We start from the raw sequence: 17,661 nt of genomic DNA, 5'->3' as shown, positions 1-17,661 counted from the left end.
AACATTGGCATGTTAATTAAAAGTAAGTTTGTTGCTTGGTTGTTTTTTGTTGTGTTTTTTTTTTTTTTCACTTTTATCATTTCTAGGCTGAATTAATGGAATTTAAGCAAAAGCAGGAAGAGGAAGCCAGGACAAGAGCACGTCAAAATGAACAGAGGAGGTATGATGCAAAAATGCAGAATACACTTTAAGTGAATTCCTATATGCAAAGGGTCTGAAAATTGGAGGCATTCATGCTTTAGAAGATAATTGCAATGAGGATCCCTGACCTCATCTCTGGTTTAACTTTTCCTTCAGATGAGCTGCTGATATCCATCATTACAACTGCTCACTGTAATGCAATATGACCCAGAGTGCCTTTTTCACTGAATTTATCCTATCGGTGTAGGATAAATAAATAGGGTACCATAGGGTAGAAACTATTAGTAGTTTCACGGGTAGCTACTTTGACAGTAGTTTCAAATAAGAAATATTTTATTCATTTATTTATTTTATTTCATTTTCTTTTCAAATGAACTACTTTGTCCATGCCACATTTTGCAGTTGCCTGTCACTGAAGTTAACAGGCAGAGCAAAACATGGGATAAAATACCAGTACGGACAGAAGTTGAAGCACAGCAAGGCCTTCTGCAGCTGCGTTGCTTCGCGCCCTGGGCTGTGCCCCACTGCTGTGTCCCCTCTGTGCTCAGCGGTTCTAATCTTGCACTTCTGTCTCTTAACTGACTTTCCATTGTCTTGAAGCACAGCTTTATTCTCAGCTTTGTTTTCTGCTGGTAAAAAGATACACGGCTCAGGCTAAAAGATAAAAACACCATTTGTTTCTTTTTTTATATCATTAGGGAAATATATAAAAAAAAATTACTTCTGTAGGCAACCACTCTCCATACTGTTTTCATTTCGTTTTTTTTTTTCTCTAGCAAAGATATTGAGATAATTACCCATAGAAGTTAATGAAGGATTTTCGATTCACTCCATCTCATGTCCCTAGATAGAAATAATCCAGTGTCTTGCATTTTACATCATTCTTACCAACAGCATTGTAAAACATTAAAACAACAGTCATGTCTAAGCATGTGTGTCAGTCCTAAGCATTAATAGGGGGGGAAAAGAAACAGTTTTCAAAAGGTTTGAAAATATTTAAAACAGGTTGAGGGAAACTGTATTTGTATGCGTGCATGCTTTCCAGATTGATAGAGCGGTACAAGAAAATGCTAGAGTTCATTTCAGAGCTGGATGGTAGGGAAAGTTGTCAGCTATGCAAATTGTCACTATTAGTAACAAGCTTAAGTGGTTTTTTTTTCACTGGCATTAGGAAATCAGTACTTTGGGAAACTCTCCTTGTGTACTGAAGGTTGAAATCCTACCTAAGGTGAATTGTCGAAATAGCTGACCTCCCCGATAAGGTGGGTGGTGGTACACAGGTCGTCTTTCTAGGGAGAATTTTGATGCATTTCTCACAGCAGCTGAGGGACAACTTTTAATCACCAGTGAATTGAAAATGAAATCCACCCTATCTCATGCCAGTCTATGGTTATTCAGCACAGGCTTGAAAAACATAGGAAGACACATATTGAACTGAGAATTGGGAAAGTCACTCAGAACGTTAAAATTCAAAAGTCTGTGATCTCCTCAGCTACCTTCAATCATTATTATTTTTTTTTCTTGTATTTTAAGGGTAAATAATGCTTTTCTGGACCGACTCCAGAACAAAACGCAACCTCGTGGATCTTCTGAGAGTCTGGACTACCTCAGTAACGGCACCTGGGTAAGCTTTTTGGGTACAGAACATGAAAGCAATAAGATTGTTTAAAATTTTATGATTTCCCTGGATACTATTATATGTCTATGTGCATTTAGCCTACCTGACAGAACTTATAGTCTTGTCTGGCTGCCTACAATAGCTTGTAAGAAGAAATCCTGTCTTAAATATATAGGCTGTCCCAATGGGAGGAGGGAGGAACAGCTACTCTTGCAGCAGAACTCAGTTGTTTTGCATTCAAGGTACAGTGAGGAACCGAATCCAAGGTACGTCCTTAAGTTTAGAGCAAGGGTAGTGAAATCATAAAGGTTTTTTTGAAAGTCTTTAAATGAAAGATGTTTGGGAATGCTGTAAATATTTTAATATGATATTGAAAGTGGAGGGAAAAGATCCCATGAAAGGTACAACTGTTCTTTTTTTACCTGTATAAAATTATGACAAAGACTCCATTGCATCCAATTTAAAATACATAGTATTTGTGAAGATTCTGTGAAGAAGAGATATCTTGACTGTAGCCTATTAAACATCCATTAAATCTTTTTAGCTGTCCTAATGAGACATTAATGTGACTGTTATTTAGAATTGCAGTCTTCAGTGTTAAAAAAAAATAAAAATGTAGTATTGCCATCATGGAAATTTACATTTGGTTGAAATTCCCTTGCTGAGAGTGTCACAGTGCAAAAATGTAAAATTTACAAAGACTGAGCAGCAAAAGGATGAGAGCCTAAGAGAATTTAGTGAATGTGCCAGTGTAGAGAAAGATATTTAGTTGATAATCAGAAAAGCTTGGATTGGATTAGTTGAACTGTCTGATGTGGATGTGTATCTTGGCAGATGAACACCAAGAAGACTTGGGTTCAAGCAGCTACAAAATAAAGGCATGTTAAAGAAGCAGATATTGTTGCTGCTGGAGTTTTCAAGATACTAGAGTGGAAAAATGAGTGTCTTAATCACTACAAGCTTTGGACAAGCCCTGAGCTGTGACAGAGGGCTTGGGAACCTCTGATTGAGGCTGTCTTTGTGTGTAGCAGTTCTCTTGGTCTTGCTGAGAGGAGGAGGACCTGCCAACTTGACCTTCTGTAAAGTCTGTGGGCAGCTGCTTGGACAACCAGTTGGTTAGGGGCTTTACTCGTAGGGCCTGTGTCATGTGCCAGGAAATTCAGGAGCTGTTGGAAGCCAAACTACAGACGTCAGGGCTAGTAAAAGTGTATGAGTAAGAGAGCACTATGATTCTATGATGGAATGTCTGCAGATAGCAGAATTAGAGGCTTCAGGTAGGGTAGAGTCAACTGATACAATGAGGGTGGTGAAACATTGGAACATTTTTCCCAGAGAAGTTTTGGATGTCCCCTCCCTGGAGATGTTCAAGGCCAGGTTGGATGAGGCTTTGAGCAACCTGGTTAGTGAAAGGTGTCCCTGCCCATGGCAGAGGGGTTGGAACTAAATGATCTTTAAGATTTCTTCCAACTCAAACTATTCTATGATTCTATACCTAGTAAGGGGCAAAAGGTATTATCTGCTGGATGGGGCCTGGTTAACAAAGGCAAAGAGGGCAGAAATTAATATTTTTATTTTGTTTTGTGTCCTTTATCCCAATTTGTAAACTGTTTCCTGATAAACTCAGAAAAGAATGTGTGACACGGCCCAGATTCCCAGTATCTAAACTCAAGCATCTCCGTCAGAGCACCTGCTGTCACTATCGAAAACCTTGCCATTGTCTACAGAAGGAGTGGGGTTTTGTCTTTAGCCAGATGCCATATGTCCTCTTTCACAGGACAGGTGTTGGTACCACCAAACGAGTGGAGTGCACTCAGCCCGGGCACAGTTTTAACAACAGACAGCTCTGTGACATACCCAGCCAATCTATGCGCTTTTTTTTTTTTTAAATACATACATTCAAAGAATACATCAGCACAATTGCAATAGAACCTGATGTGTAGAAGTGATAAATTTGCTACTCTAACGTTTACTTAGTGGCTCCCAAGGAGCCTGCCTTCTGTTGGGTAATGCTAGATGATCCATTTTTCCTTTATGCTATGATGTGAGGTTAGAAGACTAAACAAAGCAGGGAAAGAATAAACTATGAAAGAATAACTCATAATGGAAAGTCATTAAAAATTATATTGGTAAAAAGAGCAAGAAAGAAAAATATCTCTCAAAAGATAGGCTGGAGACTGCAACCTCAGTGTCTTTGATTGTACTGAGATTCTTCTCCCTTCCCATGGGGTTTTAAGCAAAAATTGCTGAATGCCAGGTGAGACTTACAAGTCGTAGTCTGCAGCGTGGCGTTTTACATTATGAGGGAGCTAAGTGAAGCAGGTCAGACTGTATACTGAGATTAAAGGAAATGAAAAAGATTCCCAAAGTTCAGACCTGGCGGTAATTTTTGAGCCTGCTCCATCTGTGCAGTGGCACTGAAAAGGAAATATTTGTTCTCTTTACCAGTTCTTTTTTTCCTGTTTAAACTTTTTATAGTCATAACGGCTTCACACTTACAGAACCTGAACATCGCACTGTGTTATCGATATACTGGCTGTGTTTGTCATTATTCCTTCTATTAGCCTGGTTTCCTAAGGAAGTATGTATGATTGTGCTGTCTGTCTGCATGTAAAAAGGCTTTCAAACTTTCAACATAGATTCCCAGCAGACATGGAGAGGAGGTGGGGAAGACAAATTTATTGTGTGTGTCTGGGCAAGGGGGAGGAGAAGAGTCGCATTGCGCAATTGTCCTCTAATTGATAGGAAACCAGTTTTCATTAATTCATCTGCCCTCCAGACATCTTGTATTTTATTAGGAACGTTTATAAGCTGTTATTTCGAGAAGTATCTTCATGAAAGTAGTCTTTTCTCACTTTTTGATTATAAATGCCAGGGCCCTCTCTGGGTGGTTGCGTGGTCTCTTTTTTTAATGGGAAGACAAACTAATGAATTTCCACTTCTCCCTGTGAGAAACTGCACCCTTGAGAAAGCATCCAGTCTTGATGTATGATATCAAGAAAATTTTGATGTCCTTTGGGCTGCCATTATCTCTAACATAAGGATGAACCTTTTAGGATAGGAAGGTAAAAAAATAACAATCGTCATTTTGACATCAAAGTTTAATCAGTAAGATTTAATCCTTACTCAGCTGGGACCTGTGACTGAGACAGTATCTGTTCACTGTAATGGCACAAATGGTCAGTTTTAATTAAATATTAAAACACTTCTATTTTTACAAAAGAATAACTTTAAGACAGTTGCACATTTTAATATTCCCTCCCTTATGAGATTTGCCCGTGTTCAAAGGATTTTCAGAGTCCAAGTGCTAATGCATGGTAAGCCTGTAACAAAGCCCTTGTTGATTTTTTGCATGGAAATGCAGCACTGTCAAGGACCCTTTTGTCTATTCCGTTAATGGGGAGAGGTCACATGGTGGATAGATGATATTTATATGTCTACTCTTCTTTAACGAAATGCTAGTTGTCTTGTTCTACTCTACTCTGAGGTATAGTAGAATGTAGAAGGCAACATGACGTACTACATCTTCCCGTTTCATGTCTCCATTACACACGGTGTCATGCATAAGAATGAGAAATGATCTCTTGGATGGTGACTCTGTTCTTTCAGTGGACGCATAATTCTAGATATTTGTTATGGGAAGCAACTATGCCCTGAATACACACGTGCAGTGTGACAGGAAACCTCATTCTCTTCCTTTCCCATATGCAGAACAGGAACTCAATGGATGCTGGATAAATCTGTTTTGAGGAAACATGATTTGTGGATAAAAATATTTTAAATAAACATGGTTTGTGGGTTAGCACTTGGTTTAGCTTTTGTAGCATGATCCATGGGAATGTTTCTTTGGAGTCTCAACCAGGACTTGATTTATGTCATTGGCTACCAATTTGAGAGGGAGAATGTCACAAAGTTTACTGTTGAAGCATAGCTCAAAGGCCCCTGAAGTCACAAGGCCAACATATATGCCTCAGTTTTCCATACACACAGTCTTTAATGCAGACTTTAACAAGCTTTTACATGGGTAACGTTGCACTGAAAATGCTGGTTTCCCATCACAAATGAAAAGCTTTTATTTGACATGGGAATATTTGGAATTGAGTATTTATATAAGAAGGTTCCAGAGTGCAATCCACAATCGTTACGTTTGTTTTAACAAAGAATGTGGTTTGCTAACTCAGCTTTAACCTGGTTAGTCTACATACAATCTGAGTTGGAAAGATTATTAAATTTTTTCCTAATACTAGTTGTTTGTGGTTTTCTTTTGGTTTGGTTTGGTTTTGATTTTGTTTTTTAAATTGAGAGTAATGTGCTTGTCTTTCCTGGCAGAATGATGGCAGAAAATAAATAAACTACTCAGCAGATATATCAGCATCAATATAGGGACCTCAGCTGAGTAGGTCCAGGCATGCCATAGCTGAGTTTAATGACTTCTCTCTGACAAGGCAGTCAAACAGCATATGCAGACGTGTTCTGCCTGGCCTGACTTTGAGCTCCATCCTTCTTTCCGTTGAAAATCTCATCCTAAAAGAGAATAGTGGGAGTCTGAAGAGGAGTGGAAGAAGCTTTTCAGTCCTTCAAATTGTGTGAGATCAAGAAAGGATTAAGGTATCTGAAGATATTTGGAACACTTCTAGATTGATTTTTTCCCAGCAAAAACAAGATATGTTTATCTCTTGAGTCGATACATCCTGCTATTCATATTGAGTTCAAATCAAAGAAATGTTTATTGCTAGAACTGGAATCTTGCAGAAGGGTTTACTTGGGTTTTTAAGTGGAATTTCAAAAGACAGGAAAGGGCATCAAGTAATCAAGGAAGTGCCACATGACTGGTATAACCAGAATTCCTTGCATAAATATATCAATGTACTGTACCTTGTACATTGTACTGTACTAATGTTGTTTTTTTTTCTTTAATCCAGGGGCCGAACTGCTTGGAATAAAAGAAGAGAAAGGTCAGAATAATGGATTTTTCAGTTCTTTTTAGTACCAATGCTGGTGTTAATGTACCTTCGTATTTGACATTTCCTTATGACAGCTTATGTGGCTTAATTCTCAAGTAATATGAAAGGAAATCTTATTTCCAGCTCTGTGTTTGGGGCCATGCAATGGCACATGCTTATCCTGAAACACATTCTTGTTAGAACTGCAAAACATGTATGTCAAGTCAGAGGAAGTGCCGATGGCATCCAAGGCATCCGCTCAGGGTGCAGTGATATTTGATGCTAAAACCTCAATACAGCCACATTTGCTGTGTCGTGGGCTGTGGGTGGATAAACCTGGGCAGCGGAGGAACATGACTGAAAATGCAGGAGGTGACTGCAAACTTTCAGTGGTCTTAAGTGAAAGAGGATGACTTTGTCGTGGGCTTCATTCTTCCTGCTATTTGCCATGAGCAAAAAGTGAGACTGTTCATATCAGTGGAGGCTAAAAACCTCTGCTAAGGTGGAGAAATCAGGCCTTCTGTTTTCAAATGGCCTTTTCATAAGGCTCACTGCACCTATGTTCTTTTCTGAAAGGGATTCCCTACTCTTATTCCCAGTTCCGATATAAAGATTTGTTCAGAGCCTTCACTGCTAGGCTTGGAGACTTTTGAAGCAAGTTCAGGTACTGACACATACTATTCTTGCCTTAGGAGATGGCTTTGACATAACTGTTTTTTTTGAGAGCTAGGATTTTATAAAGAGGAATTTTAAAAAATCAAACTTAAAAAAGCCCCTTACTTTCAAACCTTTTCCCACAAATGCACATATTCTTCTGCTACTTTCTTCCTCATTTTCTGCTCCAACAGTTATTTTTATTATTTTTGCAGTAGGATTGCATTCTGAAGGTCGTATCTAAATAATATTGTTGGCCTCCCATGAGTCATCTTTTTAATTTTATGAGGAGTAAAATCGTTATTAAAAATTAACTCAAATTCACTAAAGAAATTACAATGAGTAGATAAAGGCAGTTCCCCACAGAGGAAGAAATGACCATCTTTTGCAGCCCACAACACGAGTAGGTTTTGTAAACTGTGGGCAGCTGAAGGAGCTCAATGTGTTGCATTCTTTGTTGTTTTTCACAGTATCTACAATACTAATAATATATTTACCTATGAACTGTACAAGAATTATGGATAGGTATACTTTTGTAGGCCTTGTTTGTTTTGAAAACATATTTCAGTTTGCTACATTAATATATTGTTCAAAGAGTTATCAATACATCTGCAAATAATTGGGACATTTTGTCAATTAAATTTACAAAAAGATAGAAATCCCTTCATGATGGCTTTACATAATTAAAAGCTAAAACCTGTCGGAAGAAAAGGGAGACTTTATTCTCCAGCGGACTTAATCCCAGAGAAGTTGAGTTTGATGTTTGTTTTTGCTGCAAAAGATAGTCTTTAATTCTGTTTTCTCCCTCTTGTTACAGGGTATTGGAGAAATACTCACTTTCATCTGGCCTGGGCCAAGTGACCTTGTAAAAGCTCCAAGAAATCACTCTTTTATCATTGTGATTTTTTTTCTCACCCTGACTACTTCTTCACACCCACTTCATGAGCAATCTGCAGAGACTGGTTTCTAGCTGTCATTATTCACGCATATTTGAATCAGCTGATTATGAAAGTCCTATTTAATTTTTAATAAGAGAACGCTTCATTTTTTTTTCTCCATAAATTGTTTTGCCTCTTGCAGAATGTAATTATCCTGGTCTTTGGGATCACAGGAACAGAAGATATTAGTAGCTGCAGTAATATCTGTGTTTACTTGCTGCTCTATACCCAGCCAAAAACATCTCAGAGACTTGAACTAAAGAGGCAGGTAGAGCATTTTCTTTTGGGATGAGAAGTGTTGCTGGTTTGGTTTTTTGTTTTATTTTGTTTCATGTTGGTGTTGATTTTGTGGAATTGTTTTACCATTGTGTTCAACAGGAGACACTCAAGAAGAAACAGATGTGTATATTGTAGACAGGATCTTTTAAATATGTTCTTAGAAAGATATAACACATGAAAGAAATAAAACTTGAAATAACACTGAAATTTATTCAATCTCTCCCACATCTTTTGTGATAAGATATACCAGTTTTTCACTTTGCCTGTTTTACCTTGGTAGCTTCTGTTACATGAGTGGGGAAAACTACTGCAAGGTTAGCTTTAGTTTCTTGCTTTTCTTTGTCCCTCTAGTCTAATGGAATTTATTTTATATCTCCCTGTTTCTGCAGACAACAACATTTTAATGCTTTCCGACAGTCAGATGCATGACCAAGATATTTCTAATGGAAAAGAAGGGTCCACAGTACATGTTAGATAAACCACGCAGACAAGAAAAAGTATCGGTGGTGTTGACAAGTACATCTTAGGCAAAGTTAGAGGTTTCCTGAGCAGTTTTTTTCAGTGTGCAGGATGCCACGATATTTTTCCGTCACCCTTGCAATATGGAAAATTTGTAATGGATCACCTGAAGTTTTCTTTTGAACCATGGACGTTGCCACATTTGCTTTCCCCTCTGGGACTCTCTGCAGTTGCCCTTGGCTCTCTTTGCCTCAGAGAATTACTCAAATCTCTCTAGATTAACTAGCTAGATGACGTTAATAGGAAATGCTTGGTAATTCTCTGTGGTTTAGCCTTTTTTTAAGTATCTGACACCGGGAAAATTCCTTGGGAAGATTTTTGCATACCTACACAATGGCACTGTCTTGGAAGTGGTACTTGACTATGGTATGGAACTGCTGCTTTGGAAATTAAATTTACATCTGCCTCCAAGAACCTCCTGTAGTAGATAATCAGGGCTGGGACTAAATGTCTGCTGAATGGGATATATGTGCATGCATGCACATATATTTCAAAGGAAATATCTTTGCTTTAATCAGATCCTTGTATTGTACTCCAATCAGACTAAGACTTCTAGACAGTCTTTTTGAAGTAGTGAATCAGCAGCCTCTCCACACTCAATGTACAATACCCCTAGACCCCACTGCCAAAGGCTGAGTGGGAGGGGAAGTCACCATGGTCACCGACAAGTTAAAATCCAGTGTGATCATGTTGCTGTGTTTCTATATCCAAAGAAAAAGATGAAATTTTTATTAACCTGCTACTTTCACATTCAGGAATGAATAGTGATAGCAAGTCACCTTGAGTAACCTCTTCCATTAAGCTTGTCTACTTTCTTTTGCCTGTCTTCAAAGATGAAACTCGATCACAATCTTCAAAGTGCTTCCCCTTATCCAGCATTTCAATCTCTTATTTGAAATGCTCTCTACAAACTATTTCAGGCATTAACTATTCCAGCTCTTTTTAATGGTGAAGTATCTGAATTTTTCCTCTCCTATCTTTCTGAACAGAACAAACAAATCTATATGAACAGTGGCCCGGGAAGTGTCTTTGAGAGCCATAGCCTGCAATGGAGATGATAAGAAGTTACATGCATCCACAAATTGATGTTAGCAGGATGTCTGGAAAATGCTGTTCTTATCCTGTTGTAAAGTTTCCAGTATCTCAGAATTAGCACCTCCCTACACACACACCCTGCCAAAACTTTAAGCTTGAAAGCACAGGGACGTTATGACATCTCTTTAAAGGGGTTATAATGAAATGAACTGGCAATAGACTGGGAAAATGGCTTCATGTCTGTTGAGAGTTAGGAACTGATAGTCGGGTGTGTTCGCTATCTACCTGTTAGAGTAAACCTTTGATAAAGGTTTTTAAATACAAATAGGTTCCTCCAGTTATAACTTACATTGAGTGAATTAATTATCTATTATGCAGTGGCATAAAACCAGATTTTATTACTATATAGCAGTAAATGGAGGTTTGTTTTTTTGTTTTGAAAATTGTCGTTGTCTCAATATAATCTGCACTGACAAACTCCTTGCTATTTCAGAAACAAACCTTCCAACAGGGAGTGGTATGGGCCTGGAATTTACAGGAGGAAACCCCTTTTCTTTTTCATTGCTGAGACAAATTCATTTTAACAAAGTGACTAAACCATTATGATCAGCTATTCTGAATTCCAATGTGACTTGACAGCAAGATTCCTATGTTTAGATTTTATGGTCTGCCTAAATCAGAAACTACCTTCCTATGAAGAAATGCAATATCTGTTCAAGGAATTACAAGACTGATTCTCAATTATGTACCTAAAATTGTTCCAATGGTTTAACTATCCCTGCTTTTAAAAATATCTGTCTGACTCCTAGTTTAAAGTTGCCAAGTTTCAGGTATCTGTTACTGAATTTTCTTAACCATTTGCCTGTTAAATTAAAGAATTTTCTGCTTTTTAGGACTCTTATTTTTTTTCGATGTGCATGATTGGACAGCTTAATTCAATTTGCAGTTGTGTTGGGTTTATGTGGTGGGATTTTGGTAGCAGGGGAGGGGATACAGGCATAGCCCCTGTAAGGAGATGCGAGAAGCTTCCCTGGCTCGAAGTCAGATGTGCCTCTGGCCATGTGAGACCCGCCTGTGGCCAGGGCAGAGTCAATCAGCACCTCTGGGAATAACATATTTAAGAAGGGACAAAGAAACCCGTGCTGTCCGGGACCTGCAGCTGAGGGAGGGAGAAGGTGCGGGGCGGCTGCTGGTGCAGGGCTGCACCCTGCCCAACACCCCCCCGCCCCCCCCCCCCCCCATTTATCTTGGAAAAAGAACTGTCGTGGTTTAGCCCCAGGCAGCAGCTAAGCACCAGGCAGCCAGTCGCTCACTCCTCCCCCGCGGTGGGATGAAGAGGAGAAAATACAACAAAAGGCTCAAGGGTCGAGACAAGACAGGGAGAGATCACCTACCGATTATGATCATGGGCGAAACAGACTCGACCTGGGGAAAAAAGGCAGTTTAATCCGTTATCAATCACATCAGAGAGGACAATGTGAAGCAAAGGCCAGATCTTAAAAACCCCTCTCCCCGTCCCACCCTTCTTCCCAGCTCTACCTCCTCTCCCCCAGCAGCACAGGGGGACGGGGAGTTGGGGTTGCAGTCAGTTCATCACATGTTGTTTCTACTGCTCCTTCCTCCTCAGCAGGAGGACACCTCAAACTCTTCCCCTGCTCCAGTGTGGGGTCCCTTCCAACAGGAGACAGTTCTCTGCAAACTTCTCTGATGTGAGTCCTTCCCACAGACTGCAATTCTTCATGAGCTTCTCCAATGTGAGTGTCTCCCACAGGGCGCAGTCCTTCACCAACAGACTGCCCTAGTGTGGGCTTCCCACAGGGTCACAGCTTCTTTGGGCACAGCCAGCTGCTTCAGCGTGGGGTCCTCCATGGCTGCAGGTCTTCACAGATTGTCTCACTGTTAATCTCCAGCTGCAGCATTAGTTTCCCATGAAGTCACAGCCTTCTTTGGGTGCAGCCACCTGCTCTGTCATGGACTGCTCCACTCTTAATCTCCTTGGATGGCAGGGGGGCCACCCACCATCTCACCACAGGCTGCAGGGAAATCTCTGCTCCAGCACACCTGCTCTCGTTCCATCTTCACTGTCCTTGGTGTCTGCACAGTTGTTTCTCTCACATTTCACTCCTCTCTCTGCTGCAGCCATGCCAGGCCCGACCGGCCTAATGAGCAATGTTGGCCCTGGTGCGATGAGTTCCTCCCAGCAGGCGCTCCGGGAGCTTCAAAGAACTCCAAGACAGTCCAGAGCAGACAGCCACCCGCACCTTCTGCCCCTCTCAGATGCAGGCCCTGCATGGTGTGGGTTTCTTTGTTCCTTCGCAGAGGCGCTGATTGGCTCAGCTCTGGCCAGAGGCGAGTCCAACTTCAATTTGGGGAAGCTTCTCACAGCTTCCTAAACCCCACCGCATAAACCCAACACAGCAGTTCTTGTTCAGCTTTTATTCTTAAAAATATCCCAGATTTACAGAGAGCCTTAGATGTGATAGGATTAGATACAAGTGTATCTTCTTTTTCAGTATGTGCCCCGCTACACAGATGCTGAGGCAGAATAGCATTAGCTACAAGAATGGCAGCTAATCCATAGCTTGCATTTTATGGTACTCATCCGTGTTCACTTCACATGTCTGCTTCAAGAAATCCAAATCCCTGTCTCTTGTCTTGGAGAATATCTTAACCACTGAGCTCTTTAGGGTAGTTCTCACACTCAGGGTGTGATGACTTTTCTGCTTTATGCAAACAAATAGAAATTCATGTGAAATGAGAAGACACATGGCTTTATCTAGCCCAAGAGCTGGATGTTCCTGCTGTGGCTCATGCCATGACTCTGCTCCCCATCGTAGTCTTCCCTAAGGGCTCTCTCACATAGCACACTCATTCCTTTACACTTCCAGATAACTGTTTTCTCTAGTCCTGCTCTTGGAGTACAGGCTTTCTGACAGAAATCCCTTTATCTCCCTCTGTTAAGCATTCCTCCTCCTTTCCCTTCGGTCATGTCCCCTTTCTTGTTAAATCCTTCTGTTTCTTGAGCTGAATTGAATCAGATGCCTGTAATCCATGGATTCTTCTTCAGCACTCTTGACTCCATCAACAGACTCTTTCTCTGCTGTATCTTATCAAAGAACAATTGGACAAAAAATGACTGCTTTTTTTTTTTTTACCATCATTTCTCCCTCCTTTCTGAGAGGCAGATGTGCTTTCCTGACCCCTCCAATGTCCCCTACTTATCCCATCCTTTCCCATCTTGGCATGGGGGCTGCATTAGGAAAAGCACTGTCAATGAGCCAAGGGAGATGATCCTTCCCCTCTGCTCCATGCTGTTGAGACACATCTGGATTGCTGAGTTTAGTGTTGGGCTCCCCAGTAAAAGAGAGACTTGGACATGCTTGAGTGAGTCCAGCAAAGGGCCAAGACGATGATAGAATCATAGAATCATAGAATGGTTAGGGTTGGAAGGGACCTCAAAGATCATCTAGTTCCAACTCCCCTGCCATGGGCAGGGACACCCTCCACTACACCAGGTTGCCCAAAGCCTCATCCAGCCTGGCCTTGAACACTTCCAGGGATAGGGCATCTACAACTTCTCTGGGCAACCTGTTCCAGTGCCTCACCACCCTCAGAGTGAAAAATTTCTTCCTTATATCTTAGTCTAAATCTGCCCTCTTTCAGTTTAAATCCATTGCCCCTTGTCCTATCACTACACGCCCTTGTAAAAAGTCCCTCTCCAGCTTTCCTGTAGGCCCCCTTTAAGTACTGGAAGGCTGCTATAAGATCACCCTGGAGCCTTGTCTTCTCCAGGCTGAACAGCCCCAACTCTCTCAGCCTGTCTTCATAGGAGAGGTGCTCCAGCCCTTGGATCATCTTCATGGCCCTCCTCTGGACTCACTCCAGCAGCTCCATGTCCTTCTTGTGTTGGGGACTCCAGAGCTGAACGCAGTATTCTAGGTGGGGTCTCACAAGAGCAGAGTAGAGGGGCAGAATCACCTCCCTCGATCTGCTGGCCACGCTTCTTTTGATGCAGCCCAGGATATTGTTGACTTTCTGGGCTGCAAGCGCACATTGCCGGCTCATGTTGAGCTTCTCATCCACCAGAACTCCCAAGTCCTTTTCCTCAGGGCTGCTGTCAATCCATTCTCTGCCCAGCCTGTACTTGTGTTTGGTATTGCCTCGACCCATGTGCAGGACCTTGCACTTGGCCTTGTTGAACTTCATGAGGTTCTCACAGGCCCATCTCTCCAGCCTGTCAAGGTCCCTCTGGATGGCATCCCTTCCCTCCAGCATGTCCACAACACCACACAACTTGGTGTCATCTGCAAACTTGCTGAGGGTGTACTCGATCCCACTGTCCATGTCACCAACAAAGATGTTAAATAGCACTGGCTCCAGTGCTGACCCCTGAGGAACACCACTCGTCACTGGCCTCCACTTGGACATTGAACCGTTGACCACAACTCTTTGAGTGTGACCATCCAGCCAATTCCTTATCCACCGAGTGGTCCATCCATCAAAACCATGATGAAGGGACTGGATCATCTTCTATAGGAAGACAGACTGAGAGAGCAAAGACTGTTCAGCCTGGAGAATATAAGACTCAGAGGGATCTTATCCATATGGGTAAACATTGGAAGAGGGGAGTAAAGAAGGTGGAGACAGGCTCTTATTTGTACCCAGTGACAGGATAAGAGGCAATAGGCACAAGTTAAAATAAGAAAATTCTGTCTAAACACACAGCCCCCCCCTTTTTTTTTTTAATCTGTGAGGGTGATCAAACACTGGCACAGGTCACCCAGAGAGGCTGCTGAGTCTCCCCATCCTTGGAGATTCAAAACCAAACTGGACAGTACTGAGCAACCTACTGTATGTGACCCTGCTCTGAGCAGGGAGATTGGACTAGATGACCTCCAGAGGTGCCTGTGAACCTCACCTGCCCTGTTGTGATCTCCTAATCTGTCCATAGCTATTATCTTCTGCTATCACTCCTTCCCTTAGCCCACATTTTCCGCTTTCAGCTCACAGTCCAAGAAAGAGTTGTTTCATTCTGCAGACATAAACCAAAACTTTTGTGCCCCAGTTAATTTTAACTGCTTCCAACCTTCTTTCTTTTCTTTTTCAATTTTGCAGCTTGTTTACAGTAATTTTACATTTGTTCAATTATTTTTTAAGAAGTAATTTAAATCAATATCTCAAATTATTTCTTTTTGTTTAAATCATAGAATCATAGAACGGTTAGAGTTGGAAGGGACCTCAAAGATCATCTAGTTCCAACCCCCCTGCCACGGGCAGGGACACCTTTCACTAGGTCAGGTTGCTCAAAGCTTCATCCAACATGGCCTTGAACACTTCCAGGGAGGGTACATCCACAACTTCTCTGGGCAATCTGTTCCAGTGCCTCACCACCCTCAGAGTGAAAAATTTCTTCCTTATATCTTAGTCTAAATCTGCCCTCTTTCCATTTAAAGCCATTGCCCCTTGTCCTATCACTACATGTCCTTGTAAAAAGTCCCACTGCAGCTTTCTTGTAGGCCTCCTTTAGATACTGGAAGGCTTCTGTAAGATCTCCCTGGAGCCTTCTCTTCTCCAGGTTGAACAACCCCAATTCTCTCAGCCTGTCTTCATAAGAGAGGTGCTCCAGCCCTTGGATCACCAATCTTGGAGTCAACCCTCTGTCTTCACCCTCCTTTCATATTAGCAACAAGCAGTCCTGGTTCTCTCAAGCTCTGCTCATGGTGGCTCTCCTCCAGCCCTCCGCTTGTTCCCTTGAGCCGCTCTGGATAGCTCTGCAGGACCCTGGATGTCAGCTTCAGTGCATCTGAAGTCTGAACTGCTCATTGGCATCCCTTGCATGTGGAGGAGGAACCTGTAAGTGTCTCATGTTACCTGGAAGAAACATTTTCTCTTGTCCTGGCCTTAAAGGAGTCACCTCAGTCCCAGCCATCATGGGTGGGCACTCAGCAGATGCTGAAACTGTTAGTAAAGGGGGAGCAGGGCCTTGACTGGGGCTAGGTAGAAATCAAGCTTGAAGATGAGAGAAAATTCACTTCAGCTTCTTCAGTTTCTCATTAAAGGCTTTCCAAATTTCAAACTGTTCTAGGGATCTCATCTGAACTCTCTCCAGTCTGCTCTCATTAAAAAAGGGTGGGATTTTTTCTTGCCAACTGTGATGGTTTGATGTGTGGGGGTGGTTCTGGTGGCAGAAGAGGGGATTTGCTCCCTGTGACTTCCCTGGTTTTGGAACCGGGTTAGACCTGGTTCTGGCCACCAGATCAAACTCTCATCCCCCTCGGGGTTGAGCCATTCAGTGCCTCTGTGAATTGCCCTATTTAAGTTGGGACAAAGGAACCGGAAAGGGTGCTTTTGCCTAGGAGCGAGGAGAAGGGAGGAGGGGACTGCCCCGGCTCCTTGGCTCCCGGCCGGGTGGCTGCCCGCGCCGGGCCGGTGCCTCCCGCTCAGGATGGCCGCGGCGGAGCCGCTTGGGGAACTCGGGGAGCAACACACTCCCAGGTTGCCCACTGGGCCAAGTTCACCCAGAGAGGACTAAGATCTGAGAGAAATGGCCACACCGACACCAGATCAGTGAAGATGGAACGGGACGAGGTGTGCCGGAGCTGAGTTTCCCCTGCAACCTGTGGCGAGACGGCAGGCAGCCCCCTGCAGCCAGGACAGACTCGGTGGTGCAGAGACCCACTCGCAGCCTGTGGAGAAGCCCACGTCGGGGAAGAGATGCCTGAGCCTGAAGACAGTTGTGGAGCATGGGACGCATGACAAGGTAGAGAGGCATCTAGAGTCTGTGGATCAACCCACGCCAGAGTGAGTGGCAACAGCTCCCTAAGAATCTGAGACTGTGGTAAAGCCCATACTGGAGCAATCTGACGGGGAAGGATTGCATCCTGTGGGTAGGACTGACGCTGGAGAAGTTTGTGGATTTAGTGTTGGACTTTCCTCATGAGTAGGGGATCCACTGGAGCAAGGGAAAAGGGTGTAAGGACTCCTCTTCCTTTAAGAAAGAAGCATCAGTAACAACACGGGATGAACTGACCTGCACTCCCCTATTCCCTGTCCCCCTGCGCCGCTGGGGCAGGAGGTAGAGCCAGGAAGAAAAGGAAAGGGGGGGGGGGCGGTGTTGTTTTTAAGATCTGGCCTTGTTTTCTCTTTATCCACTCAAGTAACCGGTTTTGTTTCCCTTTGTCCTTTTTAAGCAACTGTTAATAAATTGTTTTGTTTTGAGAAATCTGAGTCTGTTTTGCCCGGGACCATGGTCAGTGGGTGCTCCCTCTGTTCTTGTCTCGACCCTCAGTCACTTTATTATATTTTTCTCCTCTTCATTTCACTGGAGAAGGAGTGAGAGAGCGGCTGTGTGGAGTTTAGTTGCCAGATCGGCCTAAACCACGACACCAACATTAATTATTTTTTTATTTCACTTACAGCCCACATTCCCTGTTCTTAGCTGTTTGATCTTTGTAGCTAGCTCTTTAATTAAAAGAAGGCAAACCCCTATTTTCCTGCTGTCTGTTTCTCTCTAGAAGATATCTTTATCTCTCATTGA

General features: G+C 42.5%; 1 protein-coding gene across 1 annotated transcript in view; it reads left to right on the top strand.

The window, feature by feature from the left end:
* EPSTI1 (epithelial stromal interaction 1) overlaps positions 1–9,361 on the top strand; it is a 50,247-nt gene extending 40,886 nt beyond the window's left edge. Inside the window, exons 9-12 of the mRNA XM_086611853.1 lie at positions 87–160; positions 1,675–1,765; positions 6,679–6,711; positions 8,171–9,361. Of these exons, the coding sequence (XP_086467979.1) occupies positions 87–160; positions 1,675–1,765; positions 6,679–6,699 (186 nt within the window). The 3' untranslated portion in view covers positions 6,700–6,711; positions 8,171–9,361. The remainder of the gene's footprint in view (positions 1–86; positions 161–1,674; positions 1,766–6,678; positions 6,712–8,170) is intronic.
* The last annotated feature ends 8,300 nt before the right edge of the window (positions 9,362–17,661 follow it).

Source organism: Tauraco erythrolophus, chromosome 1 (genome assembly GCF_009769465.1).
Source record: "Tauraco erythrolophus isolate bTauEry1 chromosome 1, bTauEry1.pri, whole genome shotgun sequence".
NCBI lineage: Eukaryota > Metazoa > Chordata > Aves > Musophagiformes > Musophagidae > Tauraco > Tauraco erythrolophus.
Note: the sequence above shows the minus strand (reverse complement) of the source record. Positions and strands in the feature narration are given on the sequence as shown.